General features: G+C 42.8%; 2 protein-coding genes across 7 annotated transcripts in view; one reads left to right on the top strand and one right to left on the bottom strand.

The window, feature by feature from the left end:
* The window catches only part of ERICH1 (glutamate rich 1), an 85,590-nt gene extending 76,285 nt beyond the window's left edge, over window positions 1-9,305 (bottom strand). For all 4 annotated transcript variants that reach the window (XR_006166426.1, XR_006166427.1, XR_006166425.1 and 1 more), the window contains exon 1: window positions 9,230-9,305. Coding sequence is in view for 1 of the 4 variants with exons in the window: in XM_042803188.1 (XP_042659122.1) it covers window positions 9,230-9,251 (22 nt within the window). In the remaining 3 variants the exon portion in view is untranslated. The remainder of the gene's footprint in view (window positions 1-9,229) is intronic.
* Window positions 9,306-9,615: 310 nt separating this feature from the next.
* The window catches only part of DLGAP2 (DLG associated protein 2), a 477,131-nt gene continuing 468,863 nt past the window's right edge, over window positions 9,616-17,883 (top strand). For all 3 annotated transcript variants that reach the window (XM_042803361.1, XM_042803360.1, XM_042803362.1), the window contains exon 1: window positions 9,616-9,789. In XM_042803361.1, the coding sequence (XP_042659295.1) occupies window positions 9,772-9,789 (18 nt within the window). In that variant the 5' untranslated portion in view covers window positions 9,616-9,771. The remainder of the gene's footprint in view (window positions 9,790-17,883) is intronic.

Raw genomic sequence — 17,883 nt, 5'->3', positions numbered from 1 at the left:
AAGGGACTCTCTCCTCGGATTGGGATGCTGCTCAAGGTAACTCCTTGAGGCTGAGAGCCCTTGCCTTGCTGGGTGACATGTGCATTTTTGGTCATCACCCCTAAGCCTTAAGTCAGCTGTATAGTATTACTTCTATTTTACAGACGTCTGAACCTGCAGTTTACTAATGTCTGTCTGTTGGAGTGCTGAACAATTTTGATGAGAATAAATCTCATTTCAAGTACCTGCCTCATCTATTTTGAGAGACTGTGGCAATGAAAGACACCTAAATTTCATTAGGACCCAAAGCAACAGGGTGTAGAAGCATTTCCATTTTAAGAGACTCCTACATACAGAAAATATTAGCCAGACTGCTATTCTTACCAGCTAGCAGGTGGAAGACTGATGATGACTTCTGACTAGGAGTTACTATCCATTCCCTTAAACCATTCCCCACAAAGCTTATTTGCCCCTTAACCATACAGGATGGAGTTTTAGGTCTTCTGTATTCTTTCTGAAGGAGTTCAGCAACTGGCCAACCTGATGAACAAAGGTCTTCACTCTGTATTTTTCTGGCCTATCACACAGTGATTCTTGGGTCAGGGCTCCATAAGTCTCAAAAAGACAAAAGCATCTAGTTTATATTTCAGACACTAGGGGCAAAAACTCACTTTGCATTTATGATGCCTAATGGTAGACACATGTAGGGCATCATACTCTGTTTACTCATTAGACACCCCTCCAGAGACCTAGTGTATACAAGACACCAATTCTGGTGGCCATCCACTGGGTGTCCAAGATGTACTCAGTACAGATGATACTGCACTGAGTACAAGCCTCTGTTATAGTCAATGGAAATCAATACACAGGACCTCTGAGGATAATTAAATTTATTAATCTTGACCTGAATTTCAGAATACAAGACAAGCTGCATATGCAGTGCTCCCAGACAAAAAAAAAAAAAACAAAAAAACCCCAAATCCTCCAATCATCAACCCCTGAAGCCAGAACTCCACAAGCAAAAAAAATAAGGATATAGCTAAAATCTCAAAGACCCCAGAACCACTGCTAGAAATGGCAAAAAACAGGGGCTTGGATTAAGTCAAGAGGCGGGGGGGGTGTTTGCGCACGCACACGCACACGCATACACAAGTTCTAGCCTGGAGGGAAATGACTTCCTATTTAAACATTAACTTAAGAAAATCTTTGAGTAGAGATCACTTAGCTCCAGAGAAGATTCCCAGACTTGGGATACCAGTTCAGCAATTACTGACAGATTAAAAATCAAAAAAGGTAGGAATTAACTAGAAGAAAACACTCCATGACAGCTGAACAGGGTATCATTTCCCTCTTCCCCCTCATTTTTATAGGACTTTCCCATTTCCAAAACTGTTCAAGCTGCACAGAGATATGGGGAAAAGAACAAGAATGCAGTGACACGCAATTACATTCTGTGTAGCCTGACAGTTCAAATCATCATAAGCATGTATCTTATATTTAAGATGGGATGCTCTTGCTCAAGTCAGGAAGAAGAAAAAGTAATTTTCCTTCTACCAGGGAGGTCAGCTTTCCCAAGAGTGACATACTTCCATTCCACCATAGACAGACTGTGTGCAAACCAAAGCAAAGCACTGACATGGGAATAACAAAATTGATCTTTCCGAAGAGGAAAAAAGAAGGCATGAAATATGCAGAATTCTAGCTGTGGTCAAAGTAAAGTTTTATGTACGTAAGAATGGGAACCCTCCAATTTTACAGTATTTAGCTTTGTGTTCACAGTCAGCAATCAGTCCTCATCTTGCAGGTGAAGCTATGGTAACAGGATCTTACAAGACTAGCTAAAGGACAAAACAAGATAAAAAGTGAAGGACTGAAAGATCTGCTGCAGAAAATTCAGGCTGAAGTTGACTATCTCTTGAAAGAGGCACTTGTAGACAAACACAGAAGCTAATATCTTACAAAATCTTGTGTTTGATCAAAGAGGATACCATTTTTTGCAGATTATCTACAACTTCTTCAGTTTTCATACTCCAGACTTAAATATATCTATATATAAATTTATAGTCCTTGTTTCCAAACAGCACTGTTACTCTCAAATTCTTTCTTGAGGAAGATACCAAGTGATTTTTCAGTTTCAGATTTCAGGGTGGAATTCACTTGCCCCTTAAGGACAGAAAATGAACTAGGCTATCTTTTCTGAATGACTGGAAGATGTAATTTTACACACCTACCCACACGAAGACCCAACAACTTGTGCCTGAATACTTTTAATATATTTCAGAAGACTCTGGAGGCCCTTCAAGAAGTGAAGGAACTAAATATTCACATTAGTTTTCTTCCAGTGATTACCTTTGACCCCCACACCATATTTTGTTACTCATATTTGACAAGGTCCGTTTTTTTTGGCCTTGATCCTTTTTCTGCCTCTCCTTACTATATTAAGGGATCCTGTATTACATAGTAATTCGTTTCCTGTGAAGATCTCACTATAGGTTAGAAACCTTAATTCTGAAGAGAGTCTTTTGGTCTGGAAGGCAGTCTCTCAGCCACACATACCTTACTTCTAACTATCTGCCTTTGCAAAGAAAGAACTTCTTTGAACAAAGCCTGTTCAACCCATTTCCCCTGCAAGCTATTACTGTCTGGGTTAACAGATGTCAAGTAGGGTGGGTTGCTTTTTTTTTTTTGTTGTTTTTTTTTTGAACTACAAAACTCTGGAATTAAGACTGACTAGGAACACCATGGTGAAATGCTGATATCACAAATTGATTATTTTTAACTTGACTAGCTCCTTACACAATCATTTAGTTCTTCTAGCCTCATAAAACTTGAATGACAGCTTAAAGGGAAAAATCTGTGGTTTCTAACAAAATGTCTGCATGTAAGGAGGGAATGGTTCTCTTTAGCCATCTTACAATTGATCTCACTGACATTCCATATAACACAGATAATTTAATTCTTAATACCAAAGCTATTTTTACATATTTAGTGGGAAAAATGAAAACCCGCATATACAGTTTGGGAATCAAACAACAGAAGGATTTACTTGTATTTAAGGTCACATGAACTCTGTGCTTGGTATCAGCTCTCTGCATCTCAGTACAGACATTAACCAAAACATCATGGGGAGCTGCACATGAAGCTCAGGTGCTGCTGGTTTAAATCTAGTGTGTAATACTAATTTCATGATATCGAGGTTTACCTCAAGACCTCTGACATTATTCTCACTGAAACAGCATTAGTGTTCTACATGCCATTAGACATTAAAATCAAATGCTAATCACCTAGATTTTACTCATGTCTTACTCTTTATTATAGTTCAAGAACCGTTTAGTGTAAAAAACCCTCCACTTTGTGCTCTAATATAGTAGACCATAAAACATGGCTCCACTTATCTTTTCCCCTAGCATTAATATGTGTAATAAAAACAACTCTGTTACCCAAAAATCAGTAATACACCATTCTCCAATCTTTAAGGCAACTTTTGAACAAGAGCAGCTTGTTTAATTATATAGCACACATCAGCAGGGTAGAAAGGAAAGGAGAATACTACAGTGGTTACCTAATCCACATTTATGTATTCACCTAAATTAAGAAGTCACAAAGGCAGAATGATTTACCACTCAAAGATTGACCTGTGTGCATCCAGGCCACCACAGTTCACAGAAACTGCAGATACAAACCAGTAAATTAGTCACTGCACAAAGCAGACATTTGGTTTCTCCTCTTAGCTTGAACAAAACTGATTCAGCTTCATCAAGCACAATCTCTCTGTCACACTGCAGTTTCAAATCAGTAAGAATCTGTCAGCAAATTCTGCATGACTCTGTAGTTCAGTAAGAACCTGACTAATAGATCGAGCCATCCTCTCTCAACAAAGGCTTCAGAGATCTCTCAGCAGGCTACCTTAATTGCAGCCACAAGCTCCCAGACATCTAATAAACTTGACGTGACACAGATGATAAAAAGCTACGTAACCAACACAATGAGAACATCAGATTTTGTTCCAGCTGTTCATAAGAATCCTGTCTGCCTCATAGTGAAACCTTGTAAGATGCGTACTCCTACCACAGTCCTGGGAAAATAGAGAATCTTCACCATTATTTCAATTTGTGCACGTGATCCATTTTATCCTTCACAATATTTAACAACACACTTCTCATACTGCACCATTATCTTGATCTTACCTGGCACAATCAAACAGAACTTACTCAAAACATCTAAAAAGGTATCTCACTCACCCTTACCAAAGAAGCTCAATTTCGCTGAATATTATTAATAACAATTCTGGCTACTCAAAAGTTGAGCCAACCGCAAACCATAGCTGCAGGAGACTCTTTCCTCTCTCTTCTGAGTCAGATTTGGGGGTTGACGGGGGAAAGGCTGTGTGCTTACATCACTGACAGTCCCCTGCCAGCACAGGTGTAAACTTCCTAAAGTTCAGAAGGATTAAACCTTACTTCAACCTAAAGAACTCTTATCCAGATGCAAACAGCATACGGCCTGACGTGAACATCAAACTACACCACACGTGGGCTGAAGTAAAATATAGATGCCAGGGGTAACATGGGAAACAGGCATAGTACTATAACAGCCTAAAGCACTATCATAAGAATAGCTGAGAACAGTAAAAAAAGTCATTCAGAGTTCAGATTACTGAAGAGAAAAAAATCTGGAAGTTTTACAGAGACAGCTTGCTCCCTCTGCTCATATGAAACTAAAATGAAGCTCAATATACTAGTATTTACAAAACAAACCATGGAACTGGCAGGGGTAATATCACTGAGCACAGGCAAAAGTTCAACAAGACTGCGCATCATTCAAGCTTTATTTAAAAGGCATCTTCATCAGTTCGTATTATATAAATATATAAATACAACTGAGTGTCTACATAGCCTTCTTCAGGGTCTAAATAGATCACCTTTGCTGTGACTTGAATATCTGATTGTAACATAATATCCAGCAACTTCTGAAAGTGTCCCCACATATACATATAATAGAAATCAATATTATATGAAAAATCCCATCATTACAAAGTATTTTAAGTTTCAATGAGAGATAATTCTTTTCTTTCTAGTCCTAAAGGGAATTCTAATTTAAGCTATTTGGCAATCCGTAACAGAAATGCAAACTTCTAGAGAACAGTTTTCAACCTTTAGAACCGAAGACAACTGAAAAACACAAGAAACCACATATTGCCTACTGGAAATAACAATCTGTGCTGGTTTTGACTGGGGTAGAGTAATTTTCTTCACAGTAGCTAGGATGGGGCTATGTTTTGGATTGGTGCTGAGCACAGTGTTGATAACACAGGGATGTTTTCATTACTGCTGGGCAGCACTTACACAGCCTCGAGGCCTTTGCTGCTCCTCACCTCACCCCATCAGAGAGTGGGCTGGGGGTGCACAAGGAGCTGGGAGGGGACACGGCCGGGACAGCTGTCCCCAGCTGATCCAAGGGATATCCCACACCATATGGCATCGTGCTCAGCATATAAAGCTGCAGGAAGAAGGGGGGGACCCTTGGAGTGACAGTGTTTGTCTTCCCAAGTCACCATTACGCACGATGGAGCCCGGCTCTCCTGGGGATGGCCGAGCACCTGCCTGTGATAGGAAGCAGTGAATTAATTCCTTGCTTTGCATATGTGTGTGCAGCTTTTACTTTACTTATTAAACTGTCATTATCTCAACCCACCATTTTTTTCACTTTTACTCTTCTGATTCTCTCCCCTATCCCACCGAGCAGGGGAGGCGAGGAGTGAGTGGCTGTGTGATACTTAGTTGCCACCTGGGGTTAAACCACAACACAACTGTAACTTTTTACAAATTGCTCTGATAGCCCATAGATTCCAGAAATCTACCGATAACAAGCTCAAAACTAGTGTTGAATGAAAGGCACCACACACTGATTGTTTAAAAAGGTAAAAGAACCCCAAACCAACACACCAAAATGGCAGGTATCACGTCCTCCCCCACTTGCCACTTTTACTAAATAACACAAGTACATACACCTGTTCCTAAAAATATCCTGGTCTATCTAAACAGATTCCTATCTCTCTCTTGTGGACCACCCTATCTCACTGCCAAGTAGAAAAGAATTGCTCCAAAGTGTAATTTCTAAAAATCATTCAACATCCCCCATTGCCACCAAAAAACCCCCACAAACTACCCACACAAAACACAGAACCCCAAAGACCACATTATGTCAGGATCTACGTATTCAGCTATCTGTGATCATGAGTTACCCTCGCAGACTTTATAAACACAGAGCCAAGAGATCTATCATTTCTGTCTCTTCTTTCATTACCATGTTGGCCTTGCTCCTTGGCTAGATTTCTCACCCAGGCACAATATTGAAGTCAGCAACAAAAAAATGCCCGAGACTTCCTCCCCCCGCCCCCAAAGACTTTAATGGCTGAGTCAATTACATTTGCTCTAATCCAACTTCTACATTTAATAACAAAGCACACATATTTGTGATTTATTCAACTACAAGCCAAATAAAATTTAGATCTTGGTAAGCTGTAATAAATCTTTGGTGACTGAAAGTAACATGCATTGTTAATTGCTTGGGGGTGGGGAGGAACAAGATATTGTTCCCAGAGCCAAACAAAATAGTGTCAGGCCTCAAACTCCATTCCTAATTAATTATTTCCCTTACTGACAAACATATCTTGATGAAAGGACATCCACACTAAAACAGAGCAAAAAGTTTTATCCTTTTTTCTTCTTGCAGAAAAAGCCTCAAAGTGTTTTCCACAACTTATGTTGAGTTTAAAAACCAAAAATAAATAAATTAAAAAAAATACTCAGGATCTGTAAAAAGCAAGGTTGTTATTATAAAATTAGAAAAAGGAAAAAACCCGGTGTGTTTTTCTGCAATAATTAAAGCTGGTTAATATCTGAAATGGATACTTAAAGAGAAACACAATAAACCAACAAAACCCTAGAACTAAGGCACTGCAATCACATTTCAATCCCTATTACAAGTACGAGCTTCCTGCCTCAAGCCCAAGTCATTTGACTCATGACAAAGAGATTAAAATACCATTACTTGAGACAATACCCTCACTGTTTAAAATCTTTTGTAACTTATTACTGATGACTATCAATGGGCTGCATTGGATTTCCAGTTTGATCTCTCAAATAAGAAGTCTCCTGCAGTACCACTAGATCATCCTTTGTACAGCATACTAACTTTTGCATCATTTATTAGCAGTTAAGGTTGAGAACATATACTACACTACACCAGTATCTTAACTTTACCCTTCTGCAGCTGGAATGCCACCCTATAAACCTTTACGATAAGTGTTACCTTGGGGCTGCACAAACTTTCAAGAATGATGACTACAGCTCTAAAGAAGCAACTGATGATGTTTAACAGCTATGAATTATGAATCCAGTTGGCCCAGAGAGGATAACCATCCTGTCAATAATACATATAATAACTGCTAGTACCTCTAGCCCTGTTACATACCGTTGGTATACGAGCAACTGAAAAGCAAAAATCCCCACAAAACTCAAAAAGCTCTGCACTTTCTCAGTTATACCTGCCCAACCCTTTCCTGGCAAAGTGAAGTGCATTTCACTTACCTGCTCTGATGGCTTACTGTCTTTCTGTTATTTAGATTCTCTTTGTAGAAAATTAGACCCATGACATACAAGCTGTTGACCATCCCATTCATTCTGTATTATGGCCCAGTTCAGTACAAAATAAAAAGCTTCAGTGTACATTTGTAATGCAGACAAAAGTCTGTCTTTAGCATCTACTCCTCTAGACAGGAGCAAAAACAACCTTAAAGAGAAGCATTTACACCTTCTTTTTCGGCTCTTTTCTGAGACACCTGTATTTTTAAAAATGTATATGGTTTTACACGATAGAAAGTCAACAGCTTCCATATATACTATCAGCTGCAGAGGCTGATTGGATGAGGTTGTAAACTCTTCCAATTTTGTCATTTCATCCTAGGTGACCACGTGGCAATCTGTCATCCTTGTATTCCTCACTGTATTTTCTTCCCAATCTCAAGTCATGACTCCTTAGAGCAGCTGAACAAAACATGAGTGATTTCTAACTTTACACAGTAAAGACAGTCACTCAGCATGATCATTTTATCCTTCTCTTCCATCCTACCGAAACAAGTAGTTCCTTATTTGACCTTTGGTTTTAAACAATACGAGTGCTTTGGAATTAGTTTCCCCCACTCTCAGCTGTAGAGTCAGGCATTCATTTACACGTGAATAACTCACTCTTCCCAACTCTTTAACTTTCTCCCAGAAAACATCAATTTTTAATTCTCTGGTTTTCCTCAAAGGAACTCAAACTAGAAGCAGAACAGTTACTCCCTCCGCCTTCTCCATTTCTCACAATGAAACTACATCTAAAACACAGAGAACCCTACTCCGGTTGTATACTTCCTTCAAAACTATCACCAGTTGCAGTCATCCAGCAAATAGCTTAAACACCACGCCTCACTGTTCAGTCTCACTCTCACATTGTTATCCTTGCAGGAAGGATTCGAGTTTCAGGATGCCCCAGAACTGTTTGAAAACTTAAGAGCCAGCCACAAAGTCACTATAGTGGACAAGCATTCAGCTCTCCTGTAGCTCAGCCCTTCTCGACTGCCCTTAAGAACAAGATACCATTTCAAGACGACCTTTATTTTTATTATTGCATTCTTCCTGCACAAGGCCAAGTCTTATAAAAATGTAAAGTCAAACCAAGCGGACTGAAGTTATGCTTGGATAGGGGAAAGTTTTTTTTTTTTTTTCCTTTGCAAGCACAGTACCATGGTTATTTCAGAACCGTGCTAACTCACTTTAAATAAAGCTGTGTGGTCACTAGCAAGCACACATGCATACTTGCGCTGAGAAAAAAAAAAAAGGTGCTCGTCTTAATCGCAAAGTATTTTAAGAAAAGCGATTTTACTTACTCCCCCCTCCCCGCCCCCATCAGCAATAGGCAGCATCAGGCACTGTTCCCAGCGCCCCCGAGCCCGAGGTACAGGCCCGGAGCTCCGAGAAAGGGACCCGGCCGTTCCCGCTCCCCCCTCCCCAGCCCCTCCCCACCCTGACCCCCGTCCCCTCCCGCGGGGAGCCGCCCCCAGGGCCGCCACCTCCCCCGCCGCCCTCCCCCGGGAGGAGGGCGCCGAGGGGAGGGACACGCGAGTCCCGCCGTGCGGAACGGCGGCACAGCCCGGAGGGAAAACGCGCCTCAGCCGAGGACCGTTAACCGCCTCGCCCTGCCCTACCTTCCCTCCTGCTCAGGGCCATGGCCCCGAGCGCGCGCTGGCCCCGCCGCTCGCCCTACTTCCTGCTCGCCGCCGCCCTGCCCACCCGTCCGTCACGGGGCTGGAAGGCGCGCCATTGGTGGAGGCGGTGGCGGCGGCGGCGGTGGGGGGCGGGGCCTCCTTCCCTCCCTCCCTCCCTCCCGTGGCCGGGCGCGGTGCCCGCGGGCTCCGGTAGGGGGAGCGCGGCTGCGCAAACCAGAAACCCGGCGGGCGCCTCCGCCGCGCGCGCGGGAGCGAGGGCGGGAGGGGTGCGCGCGTGGAGGGGAAGGGAGGGGAGGGGAGGGGGGAGGACGGGGGGTGGGGGGGGGGGGCGGGCGGTGCGCGGCGGGCGGCCCCGGCGGCGCGCGGGGAGCGGGCGGCGGCGGCGGCGCCCCGGCGGGGTGAGTCGCGCCGGGGTGATGCTGGGCGCGCGCCGCTGCTCCCGCTCCCGGCCGGGCGTCTCCTTCACCTGACCCGGCAGCCCCGCGCGCAGCCCGCACCCGCCGCGTTAATAATGCACTAGAATGTCAGCGCTGAAAAAGGTAGGGGGGGGGGGGGCGGGAAGGAGGGGAAAGGGCCGCCGTCGGGGCGGCGGTCGCACCGCGCTGCTCGGAGGACAATTCCCCCCGCCCCGCACAGGCAACGGAGCGACCGGGGCTGCCGGCGCCGCGGGTCCCGGCCGCCGTCGGGGGCGGGTGCCCGGCCAGCGGGGCGAGGGAGCACCAGCCGCGCCGTCGGTTGTGCTGTCCTCCACCGCCATCCCCCCCCCCCCCCCCCCCCACCTCCATCACCGGAGCGTCCCGGCGCCGCGCTAACCGCGGCCGGGGTCTCGCCGTGGAGGCGGTCTCGCCTCGGCACAGCCCGGGCAGGACGGTTGCGCGGCGCGGGGGGGTTGCTCCGTGGCCGGCGCGGGGCGGCTGCGGGCCGGCACCGGAGGCGCGGTGGCGGGGGGGGGGGGGGGGGGGGGACGACGACACACGCACACACGGGACACGGACGGACCCACCGTACGGCCGGTTGGGCCGGAGGGGAGCGGCGGGGCGGGGGGGGTGCTGCCCGCGGAGCCGCAGTACCGGCGGCGATTCAAATTTTGGGAGCGCGTGATCCTCGGGGCTCCCCCCCCCCCCCCCCCCCCGCCCCGAGGAGGGGCCGGGGCTGCAGCCGCGTCGCCGTTCGCACCGCTTCCCCCCCCGGCCGCCGTGCCGTGCCGCGGAGGGCGCGGGTACGTCGGGGGGGGGCGCAGCTCCCCCCGGCCTCTCGCAGCCCCCACCGGAGGGGCGCGCGGCGGGGGGCGTCCCGCGCGTTACCGGCGCCGGCTCCGCGCATCGGGCCCTTCCGCGGGCGCGCACGGCTCGGCGCGCTTGGAAAAGTCCGCGGGCGCGCAGCCGGAGCGCGGAGGCGGCCGCTGGGAGCCGAACGCATCTGCCGCGCCGCTCCCGGTCGCCGGCGGCGATCCTGGGTGCCTCTCCCCGCGGGGAGGGCGGTGTTTGCAGCCGGCTTGGCCGAGCGCCTCCGCCGCCCTTTGAAACAACCGGCTGCCGGAGAAATAAAAGAATTATCCGGCGTCACCAGTAAAGCGCAGCGCGCTCCGGGCCGGCAAACCGCCCGGCGGCCGCCACCTCGGGGCGGGTGAGCGGCGGGGCCGGGCCCGGCGGGGCCGCGGGGGGGGGGAGCGGGGCAGCCCTCCGGCCGGCGGGGGGGTCGTCGCCGAAGGGGCCGCTGTCCTAACCGAATTCTTGCCCTGCTGCTGCCCCGGTTCTGACAGCGGTGCCGGTGCCGTGCCGCTTAGCGGTAAAGGCATACAAGTGCTTCGGCCTCAACTTCCCTCAAACTTCCAAGGGTTTCTCGCCTTCAGCGACGAACCTTTTGTTGTTTGATTCCTTTTGTGCTTCGTTACAGCACAGGCTTACGCCGGCTGACTGTGACTCGGGAGCAGGTGGTGTTTGAATCTCTTCCAAATTAAAGCGCTCACAATGAGATCGAGCGCTCCAAGTCACTCTAGGTGATGCCGAACCCAAGAACGAGGCTGTGAAACTCAAGTGCCCTTCTCGGTGCTGGAGTGTTCCGTGTGTATTTCTGCGTGCTTCAGAGTAGCATCACTAGCAAAATTGAAAATACTGAATACACCGGTCGTTTAGGTAGTAGATGGCTGCAAGCAGGCATCCTGCTAGGAGAAGGGGTCAGTCACACCAGTGTGACCGAGCACAGATGACTGTGGGGTCTTAGTAGCTGAATGCTTTGTATCGCAGCCTGGGATATGTCAGGGGAGCCTGTTAGTTGTCCCAGACCCCGGTTAGAGCAGGGGTTAGTGCTATTTTATAATGCAGATGTATTTGAAGTATCAGCCTTTCACATCTGTGATTAGTTTCATTTCCATCTTTGTGTTTTATCTGGAAAACAGGTAAAATAGGAAGAGTGGAAGTTTTATATTTCTGTGCTTTCAGCAATACGGCAATTATACTTCCAAGTGATTTCCAGATGGTTTGCACAAAGCACTTCCTTTCAGAATTGCAAGTTTTAATTTTACTGCATGGAGCTATTTTTACAATGCTAACCAGACTTTATCATTTATATTTGAATGGTTTCCCCCCACCCCATAATTTTGCATGCTTTTCAAGATGTCTGGTATGTGGTTAAAATGGACTCAGATGATGTTTAATAGTTTTATGAATTACAATGTTATGCCTTGGAGATTTAATTCTGAGTGCTGTAGTCAGACCCTGTGTGATCTGACATAATATTCCTAAGTTAAAGAATGCATTTATTATGCCATTGTTCAGTTACACATGAAGCAAAAACTAGAACTGTCAAATAAATTCATTGATTCTATTTTAGATTATTTTTAGCTTCTAATTTTAGTACTATGAAGTGCTATTTGCATTTAGTTTCATTTATATCTAGTTTGCACTAGAACAGTATAGGGCATACCTCTTTGTTAACTTTTTTAGAATTTCCAGTCCCTCTGAAATGAGTTTAAATTTCTGGTGCAAGTTGAAGTTACATTTACAGTGAAGTCATAAATGCTTTAAGCAAGTGTTTAACAACCGGCAAGCGTTGACTGCTTTTGACAGAGGTGTTGAGGAGAACATGTTTTGTCTGTGTAACGGGTAGAACTGCACAGTCAAATCCAAGGTTTGCTGAATAGTTGGTGGTATTCCTAAAGACCTAATGGGATCGGAATTTCACATTTTTGTAGGGCAAGGTCCCACCAGTATGAATGGTGATATTGTTGACTCTGCCAAGCTGTTAAAAGAAAAAGTTACCAAATCAAGACAAAAATGTCAAGGTCCGTTATTGCTAACTAAAAATTACATTCTAATGAATTCCAGTATATGAAGCAAGTTACTTTAATATTAGTTGGTAGATGTGATAGAAGAAATGTATTCCTGAAGAGAACATTCGTGCCTGGTCCTGAGGAAAGCTTGGATATTCAGTTTTCACTGTGCCTGAACTGCAGGCAGCATCCCACCCAGAGGGTACCCTCTGCAGGCTTTCCAGAACATTGTCCGTCCCACTCAAGTTACCATTTCACAGTTACAACAGGTTTTTTCTGACAGCAGATGTTCTCATAAGAAATAGTCTGGATGACTAAATTTCAGCTTGATTGAGAGCTTTGTCTGGCTAAATTATGGACACTGGAGTAATTATTGGGATAGTTTTTGTGTGCCTTAACAAAGGTGGTAAAATACCATTTTACACCTGCCTTTGGCAGGGACTTTTTTTCCTGTTTGCAGTTACATGTAGTCAAAGCAATTTCCTTCCATAGCTATGATACTCTATGAGTAGTTTTAGTAATAAAAAGAACATTGAAAAAACCCCCTGTTTTTTTCTGAGGTTTACCATCGGGGGCCCTTTCAAACTGCATCAGTCAAACAAAACCAGCTGCTTCAGTTCTACTTCGTGAACAAGTCTTATTTGCTGTTTCAGTTCATCACTACAGTGAATTTGTTTATATAACTGTGTCTGGTGAACAAGAGTCCCACTAATGCAGAAAGTTAGTGTTTATGATTGTAAGCAAGAGAGAGAATTTCAGTTCTTAGAAATGTATTGTATGGCCAAAATATCCCACCTGAATCAAAAGTATTGTTTGCCGAATGGGTAGATTTGTTTGAATAACTACAGAAAAAAAAATTATATGTAGTTCAGTTTGCCTTGTGAAAACTCATAGTCATCCACGAACCATATGGCTTTCTTACCTCTAGTAGAGAAGTATCTCTCTGCATGGCAGATACAGTATGTCAACAGCTATGATCAAATATAAGTAGAAGTGGGCATGGATGAATCAGAATCTCTTTTAAAGCAAACCTGTTGGAGACCACAACTTCTCATATTTCAGTCCATATATATCTCCATTATAGAATTATATTTCCCGAAACAGATTATAGTTCATCACAGCTACTTTCTGTTGTAGGGGCCAAAATGATTCATTAAAGTAAAATAAGTACTCTTCCCATGATATTTATTTAGGAAATGTCAAGTAGCAGTTTATTCATTTAGTACACGCTCAGTTGTGATGAGAGGATGGAAATCTCTGCAGTTAGATTTCTCAATCAGTGTTTCTACACATGCATGTATATTTGGTCTCACTTTGCTTCTATCTGTTTGTACTTTCTTCTTTTGTGCATAAATTTTACTTATCTTTCATGCATTTTCATTCCATGTTTGTCTCATTTCTCTGTCCTTGCCATTTTTGAAAGTGAACAACAAATAGCTTCCAATATGGCACTGGCCTTTAGCCCTCTAAATATTTTTGTAGTTTTATAACTATATATTCTTATGATCTAGATAGACTTCCTTTCCACTTTTGGTGGTAAATGTAGTATAGATCTGCAGTTATCAGAGATGCATGAGGTATACCATAGATGGAGACTTTTATCTCACAAGGGCAATCAGTGTCTATTCAGTAGATGCTGCTATCAATGTGTGTGGATAAACTAGATGAATTCACAGTAATGAAATATGTCAAAAATATGCTCAAATACATACATAAATCCAACAAGGTAAAAAAAAAAAATGAGTAATTCAGAGATTTGGACTGTTCATATGCACAAATAACAGAAAGCGAAGTATACACCAGAGCTTTTTACCTGTATATAGCTCCCCATCTTGGGTCCTTCATAGCTGCTCCTTTTCCACCCAAAATCCTTCCACCACTCTCAATTTTCTGTCTTCCATCTTAGATACTCTTTTTAAAGAAAGTAAATATGTTATGTCAAAGGAAAGAGGAGCGTCTTAGGGTTGTGAGATTCACCTGGGCTTAGTCTGAACACAGAAAGTTGTTGCAAGCCAAAGTTTATTGTAGCAAATGTAAAGGTTAAGTCTTGATAATGAAACTGAAAACAGTCAGGAAAGTGTAAAACTAAGAAACACAAATTTAGGGAGAAATTGGACACCAATCACTTGTGTAGTGGTCATTTAAGGTGTCTCTGATACATATTTCAGCTTGGAAGCTGAAAGGCTGCTTGAACAGTGTTCAGCTTCTGGGGTGCTGCCCTGGAGAGGTAGCAGGTCAGTGCTGAGACTACCAATTCAAAACATTTTTTGTATGACGTCCTTATTATCTTTCTTCCTTAATTTAGGTGATACTGTATTTTCAATAATCCCTAAGGTATGGGGGAGAATGCAAATTAATTGTTTAAGCTTGTCTGGAATCTAAATGCCCTTAGCTTGCCAGGGCTTTTTAATATGTTGATTTCCTACATGAGTTTTATTTTTCTGCATTGGAGGTCAACTGAATTAGTTTCCCGTGATTCTTTACTTCTTGACAGTATGACTTGCATTGTAAAACTTTTTAATGCCTTAATAATGTTATGCAAATTACATATCATAAAATATCAGCAAAGTCTCCAGCAATTCTCCTATTTTTGCAACTGAATAGGCTGGTGACTTTTCATAGAAACCGTATACGGTATTATTAATGATGCAGATAATCAACTTAGCCTTCAAGGAAACTTTGTCCAAACCATTTCACTCTTGCATGGTCGTTTTTAGAGCTCGTGCAGCTGCAGGGGTAGAGAAATATGTTATTGTATTATTGTGTGTTTTACTGGCAGTGAGAAGTAGAAAGAACTTCCCAGCTTTCACGCCTGCCTTCTAGTTTCACAAGTAGCCTATAAAAATAACACTGAACAAATAGCTTCAATCGCCACAAGTGGGAGGTTATTTTTGACCCTCTTTTTTTCCACTGAATGGCAGCAGTAGAGAGAGAATCTGAAGTAGTTACTACTCCTTTTATTTCTTATAATCTAAAAATAAGGGGGGGAGGAAAAAACCCCGGAGGATCTTCCACTTTTACATTCTTATTGATTTATGGCTTAATAAGTCATTGGGATATAAAGCTATAGAGCATAAACACTCTTACTCTATCGAATTTGTCTAAACAGAGTCCAAGGAAGATAAAAGATGACACTTCTGCTTCATTCATGCAGAGTGAAATTCATTCCAAAGAGCATCAGAGTAAGGCCACCTTTATCCTCTGCGCAACAGCACCTTTCACTTAAACGAACAAATACGTTCTTTAGTTTTAGAAATTGATAACTATTATCTTCCCTGATGAGCAGAAAGGAGGAAAAAGTGTGCTCTTCTTCCTTTGGTTTACTTCCCTTGATCTTGCAGCCTTTCAAATCCTGTGTAGTTGAAGCTACAGGAAGAATCTGGGCCTTTTTTAATGCTAGAAAAGGAAATGAAAAAACACAGTCAAGTTTCTTGAAAAGGCTATCTGTCTGAATTCTTTATCATACCGTTTACCAGGCTCGCTCATGATGCCACAATGTAGAGGAAATATGTAGACTTAATAATGCTTTTTTAAAAATAATAAAAAAAAAAATTGGTGCATGAAGACATCACATAGCAAGAAGACGTTGCATAGAAATAAGAAGTATTAATATCCTCTATCTGGGAAGATTTTGGGCTCCCATTGGTAAGAGTGACACAAGCTTCACCTTCCCTCTGAAGGACAATTCAAGCCCCTCTGATGTTTCCAGCCCTTTCTGGCTGCAGGATATGAAACCCATCTTTTCTTTGATGGTGATTTGTGGCTTTGTTATCCAGCATCTGGTCTGATTTTTGGCTATTTTGGGGTTATCTTTGCCATAATGTTTTACTTAAAGGTAAGACATTTTAAAAATATGTTTGTTAAGTGTTTCTGTTATGCATTGTATAGACTGTAATTTGATTTTTATTTCAGTCAGATTTTGATTTCACTCATTCGAGGGTCTGTTTACAAATGGTGTAATTTAGGAATAGCTATTATAGTTTGTATTCACACTGCAAATGTCCAAAATGAGTTTTCAGAGCTAGATAAATGATTGGATTTAAGAGAATAACTCTTATATTTAAGAGATTAATTTTAAAATGAGTAATGTAAGTGAAGTTTTCTTAGTAGCTTGGCAGAAATTTAAATTTACAATTTTCCTTTCTAGGTTCAAATGGATAAACAGTACTGCTGCTTTTTTCCCTTAAGTTTTAGGAGGCTGAGAAATCAAAATGTTACACATAGACTAAGTATGACTCCTTCACAACACACAGTTTATTTAAACTGTGTTGTACTATGATTTGTAGATCAGAGTGGTTTTGTGACAAATATCTGCAGTTTATAGCATTATATGCAGAAAAGACAGCCGTACATCTGAAAATGCGGCATTACTTTTGCTGCCAATCTTGAAATGCATTGTATTCTATAGCGTCTCCCATCCTCATGCACATCAGCTTTTATTCGTTATACAGGAGGTGAGTATAGTAAATGAGGTGTTTCAAAGGAAGTTATTTTGATGAAGAGGAATGCAATTAGTTATGATATCCTGTACTTTTATAATAATATGGGTGGCAAGTAATTTGATAACTTTTAAAATGATAATTTAGAATTTGCTACCCTAAAATATTAACATATATGGCACTACTAAAAGAGAAAGCTCGTTTTCAACTTCATTCCTCCTTTTGTAAAGTGATGCATTCTTATACTGCACTGACCTTTCTTAGGAAAACTTGAACTACCTACACTTCAAGATTTCAGCTGCAACGAGATTTAGAAAGTTATATATTGCTTTATGAATTCAAAGGCACATATACTGACCTTTGAAAATAATGAAATAGATGACCAAAGCATTATAATAGAGCTAAATAGTTAAATTCAATAGTTTGAAGTTCTGTTATCTTTCTTTTCAAATTAAGAAGTGATAGATTAATTTTGGATGCTTCCCAAAGTTTTTCTCTTTTTCCTGCCTAAAAATGTTTCTCTACAGCTAAAATAAATTGTTAAAGGTTACATAAATCAGCAGAAATATTCTTATGTCCACCAATATAAGATTTCCTATAGTAATGCATGTTCATTCCCGAGGTAATTTATAGGGCAGTTAATATTCTTTCGTACTGTTTGTTTTTGAGTTTTCTTTTTGACATACAAGCTGTTCTTTTTCTTAACTATTGTATTTCAAAATAGCATTTTCATTTCATGGTGCTTTTGGAGATTGTACATTCCTTAGTAAATTCTCATCTGACACATTAATATTTTTAACATGTACTGTGCTTATGGTTTAGAGTGGAGTGGAAGTCACTCTCAGATACTCCTTATCGTGGATAAATTAAGAAACACACATCCTTTGCTAAATAGTGTCAGGTGTCTGATCAGTTCCCTGTGA

This window comes from Tyto alba, unplaced genomic scaffold (genome assembly GCF_018691265.1).
Source record: "Tyto alba isolate M040663 unplaced genomic scaffold, T.alba_DEE_v4.0 Super-Scaffold_40, whole genome shotgun sequence".
Lineage (NCBI taxonomy): Eukaryota > Metazoa > Chordata > Aves > Strigiformes > Tytonidae > Tyto > Tyto alba.
Note: the sequence above shows the minus strand (reverse complement) of the source record. Positions and strands in the feature narration are given on the sequence as shown.